The 23,901-nt window shown below is 38.6% G+C and overlaps 1 protein-coding gene across 1 annotated transcript in view; it reads left to right on the forward strand.

Moving 5' to 3' along the window:
• The window catches only part of LOC122797801 (nitric oxide synthase, brain-like), a 317,433-nt gene extending 297,033 nt beyond the window's left edge, over positions 1 to 20,400 (forward strand). Inside the window, exons 20-23 of the mRNA XM_044066321.1 lie at positions 2,404 to 2,525; positions 14,260 to 14,408; positions 20,035 to 20,229; positions 20,344 to 20,400. Coding sequence (XP_043922256.1) covers positions 2,404 to 2,525; positions 14,260 to 14,408; positions 20,035 to 20,229; positions 20,344 to 20,400 — 523 coding nt within the window. The remainder of the gene's footprint in view (positions 1 to 2,403; positions 2,526 to 14,259; positions 14,409 to 20,034; positions 20,230 to 20,343) is intronic.
• The last annotated feature ends 3,501 nt before the right edge of the window (positions 20,401 to 23,901 follow it).

The raw sequence follows: 23,901 nt of genomic DNA on the forward strand, positions 1-23,901 counted from the left end.
ATTAATGATGGAATCTACATTTTGGTTAATGGGTACAATTAAACTTTAAAATGTCCAGGGCATTGAAATTGCAGTACTAAGATGGTTGTATACTTATAAACATGTACAGCATGCCCAGGACATTATGTAGGCAAAACTACACGTAGACTGTGGGAGAGAATTGCGGAACACACAAGGGACATAAAAAACAAAAGTGTCCATAGTGCCCTATATATGCACAGTGTTAACTGTGAAAATTTTAAGAGATTTATATTTTTTTATCATTGATAGGGTCAATTTTAATGAAAGAGGGGTTAATGACAAACTTGAGGTGGATGCAAGCGAAACTAAATGGCAACTCAGATTAAATGCAACACAGAAATCAGGTTTGAATGACCATGCTTCAATTTCAGTTATTTTAAAACAGAGGGCTAATGTGATAGAATGTTTTTAATTAGTATGAAGCTGCTGATTATTGTTTTAGTTAACTTTGTACTTGTATTTTGGACGATTACTGTTAGTAGACAGGTGTGTCTCATCCCCATTTTTTATTATTTTTTATAATATTAAGTATGACATAATATACTACTGTTATAAAATTCACTTATGAGGTTAAACCATGTAGTCAATGGTGACGAGTTTGAAATGGGAAATATTTTTTGATTGGTTGACGTATAAATTATGCTATATTTAAATAGGAAGTTATTTTATCATTATGACACTGATGATGCCCAGTGAATATTAGGGTGAAAGCATTAAGTTGTTTGTTGTATTTTATTAAAGTTGGACTCTGAGTTTACCATTGACTGTGGTTTTATTTATTTTGTTTTGGTTCTTTAACTTTTTCCTTACACTTATTTTCATTTTGCAATCCATCCATAAATGTTCAATTTTGTTACATTTATAACATTTAATTCACATCTTTTGCATCATGTCCCATTTCACAAGAAATATATCATTTTCTTTTATAATAGTAACTTATCAAATATCTTTCTTTAACACAAAAAACATGTTTTGGGGTCATCCCCATTATTTTACGATACTACCATTCCCCCTCCATATTTAACATGCTTGTTGTAAGTATATTTTGTTCTCTTTCTATTTTTAACAAAATATTATAATCCTATCAGTCCATAAACCCCTTTTGTCATAAACATTTACAATGTCCAGTACTTCTTTACATAACATTTTCAAATGTCCTTTCAAAGTCTCTCTTTCCAACTCTGTAAAAAATGTACATTAATTTTCTTTCTTGTTTCCCTGTAAAATGCTTTCATCACATAATGATTCTCTGGGTTACAGTCTTCTCCAAGAAAATTTTCCATTGAAAAAATAGTCTCAGATATAATACCACAACAGGTCTCTTTGTTAATAAGAATAAATGGTCTTACCTCAAGCGCTTTTGCACCCAAAGGACCTACTGAATTGTCCCACACTTTTTACATCCCCATTTCTTTGTCTTCTTTACTTTGAATCCTTACTAAGTACTTTTTTATTTTATTTTCTTCTGCCTTCTTTTCTGCTACTCTGCTTTTGCCTTCTTTTAATTTTCCTTGCATATGTTTTCTTTTCCATCTCACCACTATTGTTCAAAATTGTCTCTGCAGCCTTCTTTTGTATTTTCTCCATAATGTCCCTCTAGAAACATCTCCTTCATTTTCTGGCTCACTCTGCATCACTATTTCTTTAAGTAAATCATCCCACAACCCTCCCAACTAAAGGGTTGTAATTATACAACCATCATTTCCTGACTCATCTCCATCAAACAGATTTCTCTGAAATATCTGCTCACAATCCTGACAACATTCTCAATATTAGCTTTCTCCTCCATTTCTCTCACCACTCAGTTATCTCCTTCTCTCTCCATCTACTTTCCTGTTTCTCTAGGCTGCCCCTGCACCTGGAATGGAAATAGGACATGCTTCTACAAAATGGGTCACACTCACAGCAATGACAAGTAGGGGATATTCCCTGATGCTTTGGGCAAACTTCCCCTAGTAGTGGAAATATCACTTCAGGTTACATTGCGTCTCCCCTGAAAAGAGGCCAATAGCCTAGTGGGACTAATCCAATCAATAGAGAATGAATGAATGAATGAATGAATGAATGAATGAATGAATGAATAAATAAATAACAGTTTGGTAAGTGAACAGACTGTTAGCCAAGCAGTTCCTATTCAGTGTCGAAATTGGCCTTGTGTTTACCTATCTGCAAAGACAGCATGAGTTTAATGATATGACCCCTTGCATTAATAAATTAGTCATCCATAACAGACTTCTGTATTTTAGCATTTGATAAATCCATATTGTCATAAAAATGTTATTACTTTCACTGTCATTTTTTATTATTATGATATTTCTACGCATTGTTTGCCAAAGTCGCTTTAGGGGAAAAATGACTCTGTCATTTTATTTTCTTCTTCAGGGCACCAAATTTTCATCTGCCTCATGACCTCTCAGCACCCTGCATCTTGATTGGACCTGGCACAGGTATTGCCCCCTTCAGAAGCTTCTGGCAGCAGAGATACTATGACATGGAACATAAAGGTGTAGTATTTCAAGATTATGCTCTGCATTGTGTGATTTTTTTTTCCCAATCTGAGTGTGTCTGTTTATTTGTCACTAATTTGCTCATAGAGTCATAGGTATTTTCTACACTAACAACCAGTGAGCCTTCCTAAGCTTATCCATGCATCCACTTGCTCTCTTCTGTAGTCTATATGCTCTAAAACCTGTGTTATGAAGGTTTCTTTTTTGTTTTGTTTTTTTTTGTTTTTTGATAATGTACCATTTCAGTCCTTGCTATAAAAAGAAGTGTTTGCAGACCTATCAAAAAAGTGCTTAATAATTCATTTCATTTACTGTACAAAAAAGTATATAGTACAAATGCAATAAGTATTTGCGCTACCACATTTTATAAATGTGGAATGCTTTGGAACTTGGTCGATAGACTCAAATGAGTAAAATTTTTAATGCAGGTAAATGATGCATTGACTTTGACAAAGAGAAATTGATAATTAATGAATCGCATATTTTGAATTAAATTTGTAACAGTTGTTAGTTTCCCAAATTAGTTCCAAACCTAGATTTAGCTGAGGGTTCTGCCGCTCTCAATCCTAACATGTTTGCATGGATTTGAAAGGGGTATGTGCTACCCTAGTACTTTACAGATCTAGTTCAGTGCAGGTTGTAATTCAGCAGTTAGTAGCATGGCAAATCCGACTAAATGCATTTGTAGCCCCAGGATTGAATGATGCTTGCAGTATTGCTTGCTTGCTGAAATTAAGAAGCCTGAAATGCTAACCAGTTAAGTTTGCGAGTATATTCAAACCTATACGTAGACGTGTATGAATAACTACTAGTAGAGCGAATTTTAGGTTGGGTTGTATATTGTTTTTCGATCACAATGTTTCACTTGTTTTTATCAATAATATTTAATATTGTATCTGATGAGATCTTTGATCTAGTCTTTTGGTAAATTTGTAATTAGTTTACCATGCATTCATGAACAAAGTGTTTTTTTAGTGAAGTTTCTTTTTAAAAAAATCCATCAGAGAGAGGTGTGTCTATCATGTGATATGATTCAATTATTTAAATACTGTTCTTTGAAATTTTGTATGTGTTTCTGAAGAAGTTGCTACATTCTGGCAACGAAAAGCGCTTAAAATTAAATGGTTCTTGGTTTTACTTTTATCGGATTCCTGATATATTTGGTGTGTTGGGACTGTGTGCTGCTGACTCGGTTTTGTATCTTCAGTTGTCTATTTTTTCTCAAGTTTTTTCGTAATTCAGCAGTTAGTGTTATGCCTGCTCTTCAAATCTGAAATAGTACAGATGAAGTTTATTGTAGGAATGCTCTGTATTTACCCACTTCATGGTAGTGAATGCAGGTGTGAGGCTTTGTCTGAAAGTAGGACCGATGCATTTAGTAAGTCATTATACCCATTTTTAGATATAAGCATTCAAAAGAGGTCAAACTCTCTGCTGTTGTAATTTTTTCCTATATGGATATTAGTCTACTAACAGCATTGTTGTATGTCTAATTTACATTTTGTTTTAAGTTTTTCTTTAAGTTCAAATAAGATGATCTGATATTGTCAATTTTTCACCTACTCCTCACATGTGGGTTCCGATCCGAAACCTCAGATCCAACTCGGCCGTTAGCAAGCTTGTGGCAACCAAAAAGCTCTTGGGCACCTCCCCCTTACCCACAATGTATCTCTTCCCATCATGTCAGATCTCATTTGCTGCTTTACAAAGACATGGTCATTGCAGCTAGCTCTTAGTGTCAGGTTGTAATTTTTCCTTTTTTCACTTCAAATTTCTTAAAACTTCAATAGATTTCAGTAGTATAATTTTTGTCTGTCCTTTCTTGAACTTGTGGTCTGTTCTGGTGCTGCTCGCTACTTTATTTAGCTTAACTTTACTTCTTCCTTTTTCTTCCCATCAGTGGCCATTTTTTGATAGGTTACTCTCCCCCTTTTACCCTTGAGGTATCTCTAGCCTACTATAGTTAGTGGGTTTTTCTCCCTCTCTCTCTTCCTTCTATTTCCCAAAAAAAAAAAAAACTTTCCTCTATTTTCTTGATTGCGTGTGTCTGTGCATGTGTTGTGCCCTTCCTCCTCTATTACAGCAGAGAAACAGGAGAAACAGGCTAGTTTCAAGAAGTGCATGAAGTGCGGGCATAAGATTCTGGTTAATGATTTACACTCCCTATGTGTGTATTGTCTTGGTTCTCTGTATTTAAAGGAGGACTGTGCGATATGTCACTCTTTAACAATAGAGCCTTAATTGACCAAAGGAACAAACTCATTTTAAGAGGGATATTCATCATTTGATGAAGCTATTTCTGGAGCAAAGTATAAGTCAAGTTCAACTTCTAAAACTAAATTGGCTCGAATTTGAGCCCTGCATTGTCCTTCTCCTCCAAATGTTTGGACAAGGCCAAGAAAAGACCTTCATCTGTGTCAACCGACTTTATTTATTTAACATTTGTTAACCGGGAAAGTCTGACTTAGAACAAAGCCAAATTTCAGAGGAGGCCCATGGAGAAATGTTCCAGATGCATGTCTTTGTAATGTGGGAGGAAACTGGAGCACTCGGAGGAAACCCACACAAATGCAGGGAGGACATGTAGACTCTGCACAGAAGGCACTCCAGCTGAGATTCGAACTGGAGAAACCTCTTGCTGTGAGGTGACAATGCTACCGCTGCACCACTACGTCATCTAGTTTTCAAAGCCGAAGTCCCAAAAGATAAAATCTCCCATATATTACGAGTCTTGAATTCTATCGGAGCCTTCTGCTCTGACTACTACTTCACTGAATCTGGCTGGTTTGGCTCCGATCTCATCTGGCAAGATTTGGTGAGATTCGTTGGGGTCAGTTCCGATGCTTATTCCTTTAAAGCCAATTTTGTCTTTACCCTGGACATGGTACTCTCCCTCATTTGACCCATTTCCTTTGAGGGTACCATCCCTTTTTCTGTCACGGCCAAGATCCTCTTCTGCTTTATCCTCCCATTTGACCAGGAGTATTTCTGGAGAAGACATGGAACAGATGGCGCATAAGATCTTGTAGCAGCAGGATATCACTAGGTGCCTCTTGACCTTGGCCCTTTCAGCTCCAGGTCTACCTAAACCGTCCACTCCCATTCTTCTCCTTTGACTTTGGGGCAAGTTTCAGAGCTCATAGATCTGATATGCCTGATGTCTTTGAGATCAGATCGTAGGTTGTCCTCTTCCTCGGATGAGACTTCTGCTCAGAGATTACTGGCCCTTTCAGAGCTGGAGAGCTTCTGGAGCCAAAGTGAGCTTCGTGAACCTCAGGTGCAGTTGTCTCCCAGATACTCGGAGCAGTTGATGCCCCTCGGGGATTTTGGGAATGTGAGCTCAGCTCAAGCTTCTGCCCTGAGTGAGCTGTCTTCTTGTCTGGGTGGGTCTCCTTCCCGACAACATGGCTTATTGGGTCCAGAGTCCTCATCCTTCCAGGAGTGGTCAGCCTTTGGGGTTTTGGAGAGGGCTATGGCTGCCGCTGCACCAAAAAAGCCACCTGACCCCTCAGATCCATTATCCCAGACAGATACCATGTGTTCTTCCTCCAATCTTGTGCCACAAGGATACTGGGAACCTAGGCGCCAGGATACCTGTCAGGTTACACCAAGTCTTCCAATACCTCCCAAGATGATCCCATTGAGGAGGTCCTAGGAAGATGTAATGCAAGTGGAAGCATCTGGACTCCACAGAGGAGTCAGCCACTGAAGACACCGACCTTGTTGAGGGGGAGAGTTCCCCATGGTCACCCCTGAGGATGTTTCCTTTGGGTAGATTCTGGAGATTCTGGTTCCTGCCCATCTACCTCCTGGGTGACTCCACCCACTGATGAACACATAGATTTAATCTCACAGCAGGTGTGGGAGACCTCAGATTCCATCGAGCTTATTTCCTGGAGAACAAATAAGATTATACCTGCTCCAACTGAAAAGGCTTTCTGGACTAATGGGGTTGCAGTAGATGCCATTGTCATGGTGGCAGTGACCATGAAAAAACTTTCTAAGGAGAGTTCAACTGTCCATCCTCCTAAAAAAGATTCTAGGATGATGGATAGATGTGGGAAGCATGTGTTTTCCTCAGCAACCTTTGCCCTGCAGTCATTGAGTTATCTATCTTATTTCACCAGGTTACAAAGGGATCTGATCAAGGAGTTCTCGGATACCCTTCAAGAAGCAGTAGCTGAAGGAGCTAAAGAGAAAGTAACTTCTCATTTAGCCACCCTACATTCAATTGCCAACTCTGCCATGAGGCTCACTGCCCATGCAGCTGAAGGAAAGAGCAGAGTGGCGGGTTCTGGCATTTCCATGAGGAGGCATGCCTGGATGCACCTTTGCAATTTTGAGGAACCTTTTAAGTCTTCATTCGTCAGTGCTCTGCTTGACAGCCTGTCACTTTTTGGGCATCTATATTACATAATCAAAAGTTCGAACGTCACCAAAGGAAAAAACCTACCCCTCTGCACCACTCACACCCCCCGCTCTTTAAATATACCAACTCCAAGATCGCACTACAGTGCAGAAAAGGGAAATCTTCCCATTCAACACTGTATGGAGATCTCCATTGAAACGTTCAAACTTTTAAAAGTTCTATCATATGGTGTCAACCATATGATGTTCGAACTTTTCAGAGATCAACAACATGATATAGACCTGTTTTTGGCCCCAAAGACAAGGATATGCTTTCCAAATGTGAGAAGGAAGGTAAGGCCCTTTCTGCCATTGGCATATGTTTTGCAGCTCCTTAGAAACCCTATCTCAAAGGTCAGAGAGGTAGTAGAAAAATGTGGTCATACTAAGACACATGTGGAGAGTTTTCCCCCAGAGGCAGAGGGGGAAACAACAATGGAAGATGGCAGAGGAGGTCCACAAAATCAAGGTTCCAGGGAACCTTTTCAGCACTCCCAAAAGGAGGCCCGATTGTCCACCTCTGGAGGCAATCAGGGGTCATCTATCCTTGCAGTGGAGTTAGAAGAAAACTACTGATGTGTGTGTGTGTGTGCAGAGGATAATATCCAGGGTTTACCAAATTCCGTTTTCCTGACAACCACCTCTCAACAAGAAAATCTCAGATGTTCCACCCAATCAAAGGGATCAAGCAGTTTCAGAAATTCAAAAACTGCTGAAAAAAAAGAGTCATCCAAGAGGTCCTCCCAGACCAGAGAGGATTCAGAACTTACTCAATGTTCTTTTTAGTTCCAAAGAAAATAGGACTGGAGACCAATTCTGGATCTCAGCAAATTAAACAAATCAGTCCAATGCAGCAAAGTTCTGAATGGTCACAGTTCAGTCCATACTTCCTTTCCCCTGAAAAGGAGGATGTGCTTAGTAGATCTTCAGGATGCATACTACTGCATAAAAATGGACAGGTGCTCCAGAAGTTACCTACACTTTAATTTGGAGCCAGTCATTATCAGTTCAGAGCACTTCTCTTTGGTCTCACTACCACCCCCAGAGTGTTCTCCAAATGTATGGCAGTGGTTGCAGCTCACCTGAGATGCCAAGGATTCTGGGTGTTTCCATACTTAGACGACTGGCTCATTTCCACCCCAACCAGACATCTACTAGTTTATGTAAGAGAATCTATTCTTCAACTTTGTTTAGAAATAGGCATAACCGTAAATCATCAAAAATCTCATGTGGAACTCACTCAAACAACAGAGTTCACTGGAGCCTTGCTGGGCACCACTCAGATGACTGCCAAACTACCCCCTTCCAGATTATTAACAATCAAAAGGCAGACCACAAGATTAATCAGAAGCAAAAGGATAGCTGTCTGTCATGTTCTACAGGCCTTGGGTTCTACGGCTGCTGCAGTTGTGCTGGTTCCGCTGGCCAGGTTTCACATGCAAACTTTGCTATGGCTTCTAGCCTCTCAATGGTCAATAATTCATCACCCAGTGACTCATCAGATCATAATGGACATATACAAAAAGGATCTCTCATGGTGTATTCATTCACAACAAGTGACTCAGGGTCAAACATTTGTTCCCCCTCAACCACAGGCCATGGTGACCACAGATGGTTCCCAGATGGGGTGGGGGTGGCATTATCTGGGAAAGACTGTCCAAGGAACTTGGTCTGTGTATGAGGCCAAGCTCCACATAAATGTCTTAGAGATGATGGTGGTGCTCTTAGCATTGCAGGCCTTTCAGTCTGCCCTTCCTCTAGGGATGGTAGCAACTCAATCAGACAAAATGTTGCTAGTATGGTACATAAACAAGCAAGGAGGAACCAGATCATACCCTCTTTGTCAGGAAATGCTGAGAGTTTGGCAATGAGCAATCTCATCCAACTTCTTTGTGATAGCAATGCATATTCCAGGGAAATCCAATGTCATAGTGGACAAGCTGAGTAGAACAATTCTCATGCTACGAGTGGTCCCTCAACAAGAATGTTGTGTAGAATATTTGCAACACATGGGGCCAGCCTTGCTGCAATCTTTTTGCTTCTCCTCTAAACAACAAATGCAGTAACTACTTCACCCTGATTCTCCCACAGGGGCAAACCCCGAGGGATGCTCTAATACATTCTGTATGCCTTTCCCCCTGTTCTGTTGATCTCCAAGTTTCTTCAGAAAGTCAGAAGGTTGTAGAGGACAGTAATCCTCATTGCACCATATTGACCCCAGCAAATCTGGTTTCCCTTTCTTTGGCCTCATTTTCAGAAGGATCCCTGGATTCTGGATCCCTTTCCAAACCTGTTGTCACATCCCACAGGAATGACTCATCCCAACCTTCACAGTCTCAAGGTGACAGCTTGGTTTCTCCACTGCCACTGATTGCCAGACAAACTATACTCTTCTCCCCAGTCTGTCATATCTTGATGTCCTTCCATAAGCCGTTTCCTCAGAAACTGTATAGGAGTAAATGGAAGAGGTTTGTACTCTGGGCACAAAAACACAATATGGATCCCATCATGGCTCTTGTTCATTTCATTCTGGAATTTCTAGCTCACCTTTTCAATAACAGAGCAATGCCATCTACTATTAAAGTCCAGTTAGCAGCCATTTCAAATTTTTATACTGGATTTTTTTTATTTATTTATTTAACATTTGTTGACCGGGAAAGTCCAACTAGGTTCCACAGAGCCTGTTTTCAGTGGAGGCCTGGGGAGAAATGCTCCAGATGCATGTCTTTGGAATGTGGGAAGAAACCAGAGTACCCGGAGGAAACCCATGCGAACACAGGGAGAACATGCAAACTCCACACAGAAGGCACCCCAGCCGAGAATCGAACCGGAGAACCTCTTGCTGTGAGGTGACAATGTTAACCGCTGCACCACTGTGCCGCCCCTTTAATTTGCGATTTAATAACTTGTCCTTGAATTCCCAGAAACTTTGCAAAGCCTTCTTAAAAGGGACCACATTCTTAAAACCTCCATACAAGGACCCTTCGCCCCTTGGGATTTAAATCTGGTTCTGCATCTTATTACTCAACCTCCCTTCAGGCCTGCAACAACTTGTGATGTTAAGTATCTTTCTTGGAAGATTCTCTTCTGAGTTCTTGGTACCTATCACATCAGTGAGACAGATATCAGAACTTCATGTGCTGTCTTCTCAGCCTCCATATTTTGTTTTTCATAAAGACAGAGTCTCTTTGCATACCAACCCTTCTTTCTTTCCCAAAGTTGTTTCTCAAACAAATATTAATCAGACTACACATTTGCCAGTTTTCTTCCCTAATTTTAATTATAAGGGTGAATATGTTCTGCATCTGTTGGATTTTCATAGGCAGGTACGTTTCTACTTACACAGAACCAAAGAGTTTCAGAGAACAAAACAACTGTTCATTGCATCTGCAGGACCTAGGAAAGGCCTTCCAGTTACCAAAGTTACCTTATCAAAGTGGCTTTCTAATTGTATTTCCTTTATTAACACTTTGAAAGGCATGAAGCCTGTTAAGTCCATTCGGCCTCATTCTACTAGAACAATGGCTACTTCTGCGGTCTTCCAGACCAGTGCTTCCTTGGATGATATTTTCCAGAAGACTGCAGAAACAATTCTGAAGAATGTATAAGTTGTTACAAATTGGATTTGGTCTCCAGGGGAAGGGCTTCCTTTGGCGCGATGGTTCTCAGGAACATCGTCATCATCTTCTTTCAGCTGTTCCCGTTAGGGATCGCCACAGCGGATCATCTGTTTCCATTTATTCCTGTCCTCTGCATCATGCTCTTTCACACCGACCGCATGCATGTCCCCTCTCACCATATCCATAAACCTCATCTTAGGCCCTCCTTTTTTCCTCTTACCTGGCAGCTCCATCCTTAGCATGCTTTTCCCAATATACCCAGCATCCCTCCTCAGCACATGTCCAAACCAACGCAATCTCGCCTCTCTTGCTTTGTCTCCAAACTGTCCAACCTGAGCTGACCCTCTAATATACTGATTCCTAATCCTGTCCATCCAAGTCACACCCAGTGCAAATCTTAACATCTTTAACTCTGCCACATCCAGCTCTGACTCCTGCCTTTTCGACAATGCTACCGTCTCCAACCCATATAACATAGCTGGTCTCACTACCCTCTTGTAGACCTTCCCTTTCACTCTTATTGGTACCCGTCTGTCACAAATCACTCCTGACACTCTTCTCCACCCATTCCACCCTGCCTGTACTCTCTTCTTCACCTCTCTTCCACACTCACCATTACTCTGAACTGTTGATCCCAAGTACTTAAATTCATCCACCTTTACCAACTCTACTCCCTGCATCCTCACCATTCCTCTACCCTCCCTTTCATTTACACACACATACTCTGTTTTAGCCCTGCTGACCTTCATTCCTCTCCCCTCTAAAGCATATCTCCACCTCTCCAGGGTCTCCTCAACCTGGTCCCTACTCTCACTACATATCACAATGTCATCTGCAAACATCATAGTCCACGGGGCCTCCTGTCTAATCTCATCTGTCAACCTGTCCATCACCACTGCAAATAAGAAAGGGCTCAGAGCTGATCCTTGATGTAATCCCACCTCCACCTTAAATGTATCTGTCACTCCCACTGCAGTCCTCACCAATGTCACACTACCCTTGTACATATCCTGTACCACTCTTACATACTTCTCCGCCACTCCCGACTTCCTCATACAATACCACAACTCTAGGCACCCTGTAATATGCTTTCTCTAAGTCCACAAAGACACAATGCAACTCCTTCTGACCTCTGTATTTCTCCAACAACACTCTCAGAGCAAATATTGCATCTGTAGTGCTCTTTCCTGGCATGAAACCATACTGCTGATCACTAATCATCGTCCCCCTTCTTAACCTAGCTTCCACTACTCTTTCCCATAACTTCAAGCTGTGACTGATCAATTTTATCCCTCTGTAGTTACTGCAGCTCTGCACATCACCCTTATTCTTAAAGATAGGTACCAAAACACTTTTTCTCCACTCCTCAGACATCCTCTGACTTTCCAAAATTTCATTAAACAATCTGGTTAAAAATTCCACTGCCATTTCTCTTAAGCACCTCCATGCTTCCACTGGTATGTCATCTGGGCCAACAGCCTTTTCATTCTTCATCCTCTTCATAGCTGTCCTTACTTCCTCCTTGCTAATCTGCTTCACTTCCTGATTCACTATCTCCACATCATCCAACCTTCTCTCTCTCTCATTCTCTTCATTCATCAGCCCTTCAAAGTACTCTTTCCATCTATTCAACACACTCTCCTCACTTGTGAGTACGTTTCCCTCACTGTCCTTTATCACCCTTACCTGCTTCATATCTTTCCCAGCTCTGTCCCTCTGTCTAGCCAATCGGTACAGGTCCTTTTCTCCCTCTTTAGTGTCCAATCTCTCATACAACTCTCTATATGCCTTAGGAAAATTCTCCTGTAAGTCCTCCCAGGATAAAGGTAGCTGGGGACTCTGTCCCTCATGTGAGGAGGAGATGAAAAACTGTCAATATCAGATAAAGAAGTTATGTCACCATAACGTTCCATCTGTATTGTCGATTTTTCATCTCTCCTCACAGTCCCACTCCTTGACCCCATCCTTGGATTCCTGGTTGAACGGGAAAATGATTTCTAGGGTTAGATTAAATTTCATTAGACTCCAAAAACTGCTTCACTTAAGGCTCTTTTGTTTGTTAAATACTATCCCTTCTCTTCCTGCTAATATAATTATAGCAAAGAAGATCTGAGGTAATGGGGAGAGATGCATTATGCGGAAGAGGGAGGTACCCAAGAGCCTTTTGGCTGCCACAAGCTTGTTAACAGCCGAGTCAGATCCGAGAATTCAGATCTGAACCCATATGTGAGGAGAGATGAAAATTCGACAATACAGATGCAACATTATGGTGATTACATAACCTTTATTCTTTTTACTAAATTGCAGGTGTTATATAAATAAGTTTAGATGTTTGTACTTAAGCCAGTTCCAAATGGCTGCAGAAATATATACAGGACTATTATTTTACTAATCCATCTGATTTTAAATCTGAGTTGGTACAATAGGATGCAAGTGTGAGTCAGGCTTAGTTTTTGGATTTGTAATGATACAGTATCCATTCATCCATCATTTTTTTAAAGTTCTGCAGATGTCACTACTAAACATGATTGCAAATCTATGGCTTGTGATATGCTTAAGACAAACTCCTGCATCACACTCAGTCGTATTCTGTACACTATGGAATTTATTAGGCTGTCATATCTTTTTTTATGACTGGTGTTAAACTGTTGCAACAACTTTTCATACTATAATGTGCTTATTAGTTTAATTCTGAATGTAAACGTCTGAAATACATGAAACTTCATGATAATTTTTTGTAAAATGTTAAACAATGTCTGTATGTCTAATGCAATGTGTAAACATACAGTTTTCCTGTCTAGGCCTCAGGTGAAAAGGGGTTGTGCCCAGATATACTTTCCCAGTAAAAGAAAAAATAATGTGTGTGTGTGTGTGTGTGTGTGTGTGTGTGTGTGTGTGTGTGTGTGTGTGTGTGTGTGTGTGTGTGTGTGTGTGTGTGTATGTGTGTGTCTGTGTGTGTGTATATGTGTGTAGATATGTTAAATCAAGTGTTTAAATGGAGAGGCTGTTTTTCTCATTGCACTGCAATCTCCATTCAGAAGCTCCAGGTGGTGTGTGACATGCAAATTTGGTGTTTCGTTCTTCGTAGTTTCGAAATAGTAAACATTCGCTGTTGTAAATGTTTGTTCTTCTCATCTCGTTGATTTAAATTTCAGTCTTCTGTTAATTCAATCTACTGAAGTAGATATATATAGTAGATATGTATATATATATATATATATATATATATGTATATATATATATATATATATATATATATATATATATATATATATGTATATGTATATATACACACACAAACATGGATATGGTTATCTATATAGTTCTATACCCAAGCATCAGAAATACATTCCAAGGAAACGTATTGCTTGGAAAAAAGAACATTAAACTTAAACCATTAAAAGCCAGAAAAAATAACACAAAACAGCAAAACAACATTTTTCACAGGAGGACAAGTCCCCCTTATACCCCCACTACACCTCCACTTCTCTACATATACTACTTCCAAAATTGCACAATAAGGGGGATAATGAGAAATTTACTTAATCCCATCCCAGTTTTCTGTGGTTTCAGTCTAACACACAGATATGTTTTAGTGAGATGGGAATGACTTAAACAGAACTGGTGACTCCTATAATGATGAAACAGCATCTGAAAAACAATTTTTGCAATGATGTAATCTAACATATTTATCTTTTCTAAAGGTGCAGAACCTACAAAGATGACCCTAGTCTTTGGCTGTCGGCAGTCTAAATTGGACCATATCTATAAGCAAGAAACAATAAAAGCTAAGCAGAAAGGAGTATTTAAGGAGGTTTACACTGCTTATTCCAGAGAACCAGGTGTTTCCAAGGTAGGACACTGGACATTACATTTTTTTTATAAATTAAAGATACTCATATCTTAAGTTCCTAATGGTGCAAGAAATGCATTTTTTTAATTTAACACCTCCTGTCATGGATTAATTTATTGTGTCTGATGATTTGGTTCAAACTAGGAACTGAACTATGTGAATTCATGGAGATGCAATATGAAGAATGTGTTTGATAATGTTATCCACCATGGATAGGGAGAATACTGATTGGGAAACTTGTATCCATTTGCTGACACTAAATATTAACAAATAAAATGCTGTCCATGTGGCTTTGTCATTAAGTTTCTTTCTTCACATCTCAAAAGTTCAGTCCTAACCTCTACTAGTTTATGTGTTCTTTTTTTTTTTTTGGATACTGTCCAGGTTGGTTTTATTTGGATGCTCAAGTTTCCTCCAACTCATTCATGTGACTAACAAATTCTGCTTGACTGGCTCCCACTAATCTGAATGTCCTATTAGCCATGTACTGCCAGTTAGAGCATACTGTACTCAGTGAGTAATACTATTTTACTGTTTGTTTGCTTAGCTGGAAATCATGTAAGCATGGATAAGAGGAATCAGTCATTTTTTTATATAGCAGCAACTGTTTCACTTTTCTCACTTTTCTGTGATCTCAAAATTAGTGCACGGGTATGGTGTGCATGAGACTTGATCCTTTGTAAAATCTTTTAAGTATGTGTTTTATTGGGTGATCTGTGCGGTTGATTGATAACTAGAGATTTCAGTTTCAGTCTATGGGCTGCTTCTCAGTAGTGCAGTTACCAAACATTATGATACATATGGCCTTTTAATGGGTTGGCTGAAATGTGTAGGGTAAAGTAATATCTTAAACTAAGCTCCTGTGAGTAAATAACAAAGATATCTGTGTCTGTATCTATCCATCTGCCTATAGACCCCTTTTTAGTCATACCCTTGTTACAGAAAGAAAATATACAGACGATAATAATATTTATAAAAAAAACAAGTACACAGTAACATTATAAGCAGTTTCAGCAAAATAAACTGAGTTGGGTGACAACATTCATCTTATGCCTACTTGGATGTTTTTTTCTGTTGAAATAAAACTTTTCACAGATCAAGAAGAAACAAGCCTGTGGATATCATTTCTGACAGAATGTACCCAGTTATTTTATATTGTGTTTTGATAAAACTATTCTTAACTTAGTTGTATTCCTGATACTTGTATTTTCCTCTAAATTAAGCATTCCTTTTGAGGTACCTTTACATTACAGATGGACTACTTTATCAGACCGGTCAGTGGGGTCTGATTAATAAAGCTGTTGTATGCAGACAATGTGGCTTTACAAGGAGACTGTGAGCAAGAACTTCAGTAAAGGTTAGGGGAATGAAATGTAAAACTAACAGCACATGGGATGAAACAGAGTACAGATAAGAGAGTTGTAATGGCAGCAAATGGGGAAAATGAGAAGAACTGAGATAAAAGGGTAATATAGTAGAAAAGGCTAACAGCTTCAAGTGCCTGGAAAGGGTTGTAGATGAAAAGGGAAATCTGAATGAACAATCTAAGCTGTAATCACTGGGGCTTATACCCAATGCCACACAGTATCAAGAGTAATGTGTGACAGAAGGATGACAAAGAAAAGAAAAATAAAGTGTAGAAAACAGTGGCACAAACAGTACTTCTTGGTGGGACAGAAACTTGGGCAGTGAAGTCGGAGTAGTTGAGGATGTTTGAGGTGGTAGAGATGATGTGCCTGAGATGGGTATCAGGATATGTACTGTTGGACATATGAAGAAATGATGACACCAGAGCAGAAGCTGAAGTAGCTCCAATTGAAGAAAAACTCAAAGAGAACAAACTACAATGGTTTGGATGCATGTGCGGGAAAGCAGAAGATTTGGCAGAGACATGAGGAAGGCAAGAGGAAACAAGGATGTCCAGCAAAGAGATGGATACTCACCACAATGTATGCAAAGATTCTGAAGACAACTCTCATAAATGCCTCACCTGTACCTCAGAATGTCTTATGATCAACCAAACCAGAACTCGTACATTTCGCCTACTATGTCATCCTCCTTTTAATAGCAGAAAATCAAATGTATGCTGTCATCATAAACAGGCAATGAAGAAGGACCACAACAACAAAATATCCAAAGGAAAGTATGAACTAAGTCAGGCTCAAACGCCTATAACACAGACATTGTGACCTGCCAATCCCAAAATCTTCCAAGTAATTGACAATGTCTTGTGTACAAAATGAACAGAGATTGTGGGCTGGCATAATGGTTAAAGTGTTTACCTCAAGGACAAGTTAATTTTTTAACAATTGATGTTCAAGATTTATATACATCCATTCCCCAAGATATAGGGAGGAATTGGGTGAGGGAATTTTTGTTGGATAAAGGCATGGATGGTGTAACTATCAATCTTATTGACTATCTATTGGATTTAGTACTAAGCAATAATTTCTTTATATTTAATAAAGAATATTATTTGCAGAAGATGGGTGTGGCCATGGGCTCGCCCTGTGGAGTCACTTTTGTGTACATTGTAATGGCCCACTGGGAGAAAAACTTTTTATTTAGGGAGCTGTGTGGTACACCCATTATTTGGATGACATTTTCATCATGTGGAAAGGTGATAAAACTACGGCATTAGACTTTGTACATTATATCTCAGGGTCTACTAGCTTTTGGAGTTCAGTTGTGATTTTCAAAAAGAAAAAAATGCCTACCTAGATGTTGAATTGACTAAGGATAGGTGTAATAGGAGATTTACATCTAAGATGTTCAGGAAACCCACATACTTAAATGTCTTTTTGCACTACACAAGCTCCCACCCTTACCATAAGAAGAGAGCAGTCATTAAAGGTCAGCTTGTCAGGGCAGCAAGGATGGTGACCCTTGACTTTGATTTCTCAGAGGAGTCAAATTCGATATAATATAGCTATGGCTATTTAATGTTATATAGATAGCGTTTGTGTGTATTGTTTGAGGTATTTATTCTAAGTAGGTACTGTATATATATTTTGACAACATTATACAAACAACATCTAGTCAAAAGATGAATGTAATAGGTTGGCCCCACAATGTGCATTTATCTAATTTGATTGATTCATTTTATTGTCATTTTATTTATATATTAGTTTTAGGTAATATATTTTAAACATTTTTTATATATTTGAAATGTATTGGCTTAATTAACATATTTAATTAATGAAGGTATATGATAGGTACATTTGAATGTGTAAGTATTTATAAGTGTTTGTGATGTAATGCTCCTTGTACTCTGAAGAAGCCATTGATTTACATATGGTGAAAGCGCTTAGTATTTTGGAGGTTGTTTTGAGCTTTGTCAATAAACAGCAGTCGGTGCAGTCCATATTCCTTTTGATTTTTACAAGTGTATTCCCTTTTGGGTTGCGTGGTTCATTTAAGTCTTTGAAACAGCCCTGATGGAAATGTTGCATATTTACAAAACTAACTGCAAAAGGGTTACCCGCTCTAAAGATCTAAACCTAGTCTCTGACATGAATAGATCATACTGGAGAAACAGATATTTGTCCCACAGATTGTCCCTTCTCTGCAATAGGCTTTCTAGTCACATGAAGCAGAGCCCTTCCCTGACCATGTTCAAGTGCAGTCTGTACCAATGGATGGGAGATAGCAAATTCATTCCTGAGGTAGTACTAATGTCCCTTATGGACAGAGGCAGTCTGTAAAAATTGTCAAAACCCTGCTTGCCGACCCTTGTTATCTTTCCCCTAAGGATAGAAATTGGGTAAAATCTGGGTAAAACTAGCTATGTTTGTAACGGCTCTTGAGCCATTACCTAGTAATGTCCTATGAACCTATGAACCTATATGTTAGATATATATTGACAAAGTTAGCACTTTCCTGCTTCCTACCCATAGTTGCACTCTGCATAATTAGCATACATTGTGAAACAATTATTCCTAATCTATGAGTAAATGCAAACGTGGTTATAAATAAAGCATCCTTTCTTAAATTAACCAGTGGAAAAAATATGATGGAAAAAGACATCCTTTGAAAACATTGTGGTTCTATCCCCTGTGACTCAAGTAAGTCTTATTAGGGCGCTGCAAATGAGTTCTGTGATTTCACTAACCTCTGTATACTTGAGCATATACTGATAAGACAGAAATATACAGATAAATTCAAACAAAATTAGTATGTTGTTGTGTCTTTCGGCTTATCCCGGTTAGGGGTCGCCACAGCGGAACTCCGGTCCGCTAATTTTTGGTAGTGGATTTTTATGTGCCGAGTTACCAGCCCTGACGCACAGCCTTCAATGAAGGCACGCCCATTCACGCATGCCTCCACAAAGAAGACACTCTAGCTGAGAATCGAACACGACAACGTCTTGCTGTGAGGCGACAATGCTACCACAGCACCAGTATATGTGGGTAAAAAAGTATTAATTAGATTAAACATTGCCATAATCATAAATCAAGATTTGAACATAATGATAGAGTAATTTCTGAAGGGAAAGAAGAGTAAAATCTAATTAATCCTTCCCTTTTGCACGTATAATTTCAAAGGAAAATTAAAGCATCTCTATGTTAGCTTATTTCAAAGTAAAAATTATATATCATAGTGGTTAGTCAGCATTAATAAGCTATATTATTTTTCATCAGAGAGACTGTAATTTATGCTAGCCTTGAGAACACCAGAACTCAAAGACAGCAGGAGAGTAATTAAATACATCTTTCTTGCTATGAGCACTACTGCTACTCATAGTTTTCAATGGAGCAACAAAGGTGCTTAATAAAATAAATATTTGAAATGAAACGATACCCCGAAAATCAACACTGTTGTTTCACAACTGCATGAGCCATTTCATTCGTAGGAGTTGTGCAGAAAAATAACTTGCACTAGAACTTGCTGGAAGACTTTAAATGTACTGAAGAACTTACCTGTACTAATCTAGAATACTCAGAGCCTGGTGGCCAGGCTGAATTGCATTCTGCCAGACAATATAACTAATCTGTATTTTTTTTTTCTTGTACTGATCACCACCATGGTATAAACAATCTAGTTTGCCAGTTAGCATTATGTTTTTTTTTCATATACTGAACACCGAGCATCACATAAAACAACTTCTGTTAGCATAACTTATATTTTTGTATTCCAAAAATTTAAAGAGCAAATGAGATAGAAGTCTGCAAGGCAATATATATATATATATATATATATGTGTGTGTGTGTGTGTGTGTGTGTGTGTGTGTGTGTGTGTGTGTGTGTGTGTGTGTGTGTGTGTGTGTGTGTGTGTGTGTGTGTATGTGTTGAGTCTACATCCTCCCTGTGTTAGTGCATACAGTTTTCTTAATGAGCAGTCACATCACTTGGCCTGGAGTCATTTGGGTACTTAAGATTCATACTGATAACTATTTTAACAAAGAGTTGGGCCTTTGCTGTCTTTATGCCCAGGTTGCAAGTCTAGTGTATTTGCACAAAAAAATGCAATCTTACTTCTCAGGAGAACACCAAACATTCACTAATGTGCCAGATAATAAAGCTGATTTCTATAGTTTTAATAAGCAATGATCACACCTAAATGTTATCCTCATTGCACATAAACTGGTCTTTAAAATGTTTGCTTTTTGTTTCTTTTATTTCACAGACATATGTACAAGATATTCTGAGAAACACGCTTACAGATGAAGTCATTCATATTATTCAGGGGGGTAATGGTCATATATATGTATGTGGAGATGTCACAATGGCGAGTGATGTCATCCTTACAATTCAACAGATGCTGGTGTCCCGAGGAGGCCTGGATCTCAATGAGGCTGAGGAACGTCTCAAAGAACTTAAGGTAAGCAGAGGAGGTTGTAGGTATGACCAGAAAAAAGGCACATTTGTTCATTTTGCTTAGATCTGGTTTGCCTGGTTTGAACAGAACTACTTTCCTCTGTAGCAATGATAACAGGGTCATTCTTCAAGTATGCCTGATATTGATAAAGACTACTATGCGACCTACTTATAATTGGTAGTCCACTGCTTGTAGACACAATTATAAATGCACATAAATTGTGAATCTGAGACACAATGTGCAAATCTAGCAATGCAGTAAATATCATCTCAATATCTTTGAAAGAATAACTTCCTGTGTCCAAGTAACAATGTGACTGAAAAGGTTCATAGATTAGTACTAGACTAATTGCCCTTGTGAGCCATTTTAGGCCTAGCCAATTATCCCTTGTAAGACTCAAACCCAACACCTTGTGTTTGTAAGGCAAACTCCTTAACAATTAGGCCAACCTCCCAACCCCATAATTACCGCTACCAACTCTTGAACCTGGGACCCTGTCAACCACATTACAGTACATTAGCCCACTAAGTCACTCAGCTCTGAAAGGCAAAGAAATATGAGAGCAGATGCCATGCATTCTTATAAACACATTGACAATAAAACATGACATATATACAGTAAGTGGTTACTTGCATGATAAAGATGTTAAAATATATAAAAAAGGAGAATCGCTGAGTTTTGAGACAGTTTCACACTGAAAATAACAATAAATAATAAATACCATCAAGTTAAAAATGAAAATGTGATATCACATATAACAAACTGAAGACAAATTAAAAAAATCATGCCGAATGCTGATTTTATATTCCTGATGTTTTCCAAACATGATTAATACATTGCTGTACTTTCAGAAATCCTGCCTATTTAAGCATTGAATAAATGTCTATAGTCCAGCATTTCTCAGCTGGTTAGACCTCCCTCCCTCAGAAGGCATGAGTTTATTTCAGAGCAGGCAGACTCAAGTAAGTTTGAAATTCTTGGTTGATTAAACCTTATGAAAAATTCATGTTACCATTTTAATGAATTATGTAATTTGCTTCTAAAGCCTGCAGACCTGAATTTCAAGATACTGTAATATTTATTATTTTGCTAAATTTGCATATTGCATCACAGTTGCTTAAAACAAAAGTTGAGAAAGCAATAGTGAAGGAATGTGTAGTATTATGCAAGCCAAAAAAAGAGAAAAAGATAACTATGTTAGAAACCTCTGGAATCTTTCCATTTGTTTGATATGTGTAGTGAGATGCATCCCAAAAGGAGTACCATATTCAATAATCTGTCTTAGCAGTACTGAATTCAGAGAGGTAAGAATTTCCTTGGATCCGGATGAAATACCTTTTGTAATCAGCTGCAGCAGGTCAAAATATTTCCTAACCACTGTTGCAACTTGCTGGTCAAAGACAACGGAATTATTTGCCCATGTTCCAAGGTCTCTCACCGCACATTTATTTTGAAGCAAGGTGTCGTTGACTATATGATAAAATGGATAACGTGTTTGTTTACCAAATAGAATGATTTTGTACTCTATAGTATTTAGTTCTAACCTGTTTCTTGAACATCAGTTGTTGACATGCTAACTCTTGATGAATGAAGCATCTGTGTATCAATGGGGGCTGGCACCACATTTGTAGTTATCGGCAAACTCGGTTAGCCAGAGATTCCCATTTGTAATTTGGAGATTTGAGGATGCTCCTGCTATCCTTACAAAATGGGTATCCCTCAACCAATTTGCCATCCACGCAACTACATATGGGCTAATTTGGAACTTGTTCACCTTATTTATTATATTAGTATATGTTTTGGGGGGGGTCAGAAGCCTTGCCCAGGTTGAAATTGCTGTATGGGCAGCATGGCTTCTATCCATGGCTTGAGTTACACTATCAAGGAAGTTGACCAGATTCATTAGTCAGGCTGAAATACTGGGCTTAAGCCTTATAAAGAATTTTTGATATCACCAAAAAAAAAAAAAAAACTGGAAAATAAAGAGCCAAGAGCACAATAGTGCCAACCAACTCAATAAAACTAAGAAAGGCACTGTAGTGACACCAAAACAGACCACCAAAAAGTAAAATTTTTGACATCATAGTTAACTAGGTCGGATATACTTTCCATGCCCTTCCAGATAAGACTAATCAGCCTAATGGTTCTGCAGTTTCCAGGATCAGTGGTGAGTCCATCTTTGTCCACTAGGCATTTTTTTTACTGTTTATCAAGCAACCAGCTATATTATCAGATCCCATGGATAGTGCATTTTTAATTTTGGAAAATAAATTTAGCAAGCATTCTTTGGTTATGAGGGGCAATTTGAGATTCCATTGGATATTTGGACTTTGTATAGCTGTTTCTGGGGTGAAATATGCGCTGAATTTGTTAGCTAGTAAGTTGGCAACATCTACTGGATCTGAGTTGGTAGTGCTATATTGGATAAGTTCTGAGTAATGGTAGGTGTTATTCCTTAGTTTCTTAATGTAAAAAAAGATTTGCAATTGTCTTTAACTTCTGATGCTAGGCAAATTTGGGATTCCTTTATTTTCCTAATGGTGTTTTTCCATGCCTTGTGTATAGATCCATAACAGACCCCATGCTTAGAGCAATTGCACATTTAAAAATGTAAAGGTAGTAGAAACACCTGATCAAGGTGTCCCATTCAGAAAATCAATTCAAGGGAAAATCAAACTTCATATGGTCGAGACCATGTGATCAACTTTCCAAAATGTCAAAGCTTTTGATTGGAGATCACAGTACAGTGGGGATTGAGGAATTTATCCCTTTCCTCACTGTAGTGCAATCTCAGAGTTGGTATATATAGTGAACAGTGGGTGTGGGGGATGCAGTGGGGATTGCCCCCATTCAAAAACATAGATTTTTGTTGCTTTCCATAGTTCAACTTTTTGGAAATTTGATCATAGGAAGTTCTACTTTCTGTTGAGTTGATCTTCTGAATGTGATCCAATCAAGGGATCCCATTCTCTTTTGCAACATAAATAGAGCTTGATGGAGGGATAGATGTATATCACAGAGAATATCACTTTATGAAACTGACTCCCACTCTGCATAAAGCAAAGAACTACTTTTCCTCCATCCAAATTAAATTTGGATTACTGGATTAGAAACCATAAATTCACACATGGCTTAGCACCCATGCTCCTCATGGAAATGAGTGACAAGTGAATGTCCCTCAAAATCTTGTCCTGCCCACTCTGGGTTATTCACACAGAAATATAAGCGCTAGAAAAGTACCATGGGAATGTAAGGCTAGGCATCTTTTAAGATCCTTACAGACTGTAGCCTAGTAAGTACCTATAAGCCTATCAACCTATTTAGTTCTATCAATAGTCTTTTAAGGTTAACCTTCCTTTAAGGTTTTTTTGTTTTGTGATATAGTTTAGGAAGATTTTTTTTACCAGTCTGGCTGCCTGAATGACAGCCCCTCCAGACTGTTCTTTTTTTTTTTAAACAAAACATGTCTTTATTACATTTTCATGTATGACCTAGGCAATCTTACATTTATATAAATGAATATAAAACATAACAACACAATCTCAAGTTGCAGACATTATACCATAGAAACCGTACCAACAATACTGTAGCTGCAAACATTATACATCACTTTTAATATACCCAGCCATTGTCAAGCAACCATTAAATATCTCATTCATATCCTGCCTTCTTTTA

The sequence above is a fragment of the Protopterus annectens genome, chromosome 3.part1 (assembly GCF_019279795.1).
Source record: "Protopterus annectens isolate FY-2018-M chromosome 3.part1, PAN1.0, whole genome shotgun sequence".
NCBI lineage: Eukaryota > Metazoa > Chordata > Ceratodontiformes > Protopteridae > Protopterus > Protopterus annectens.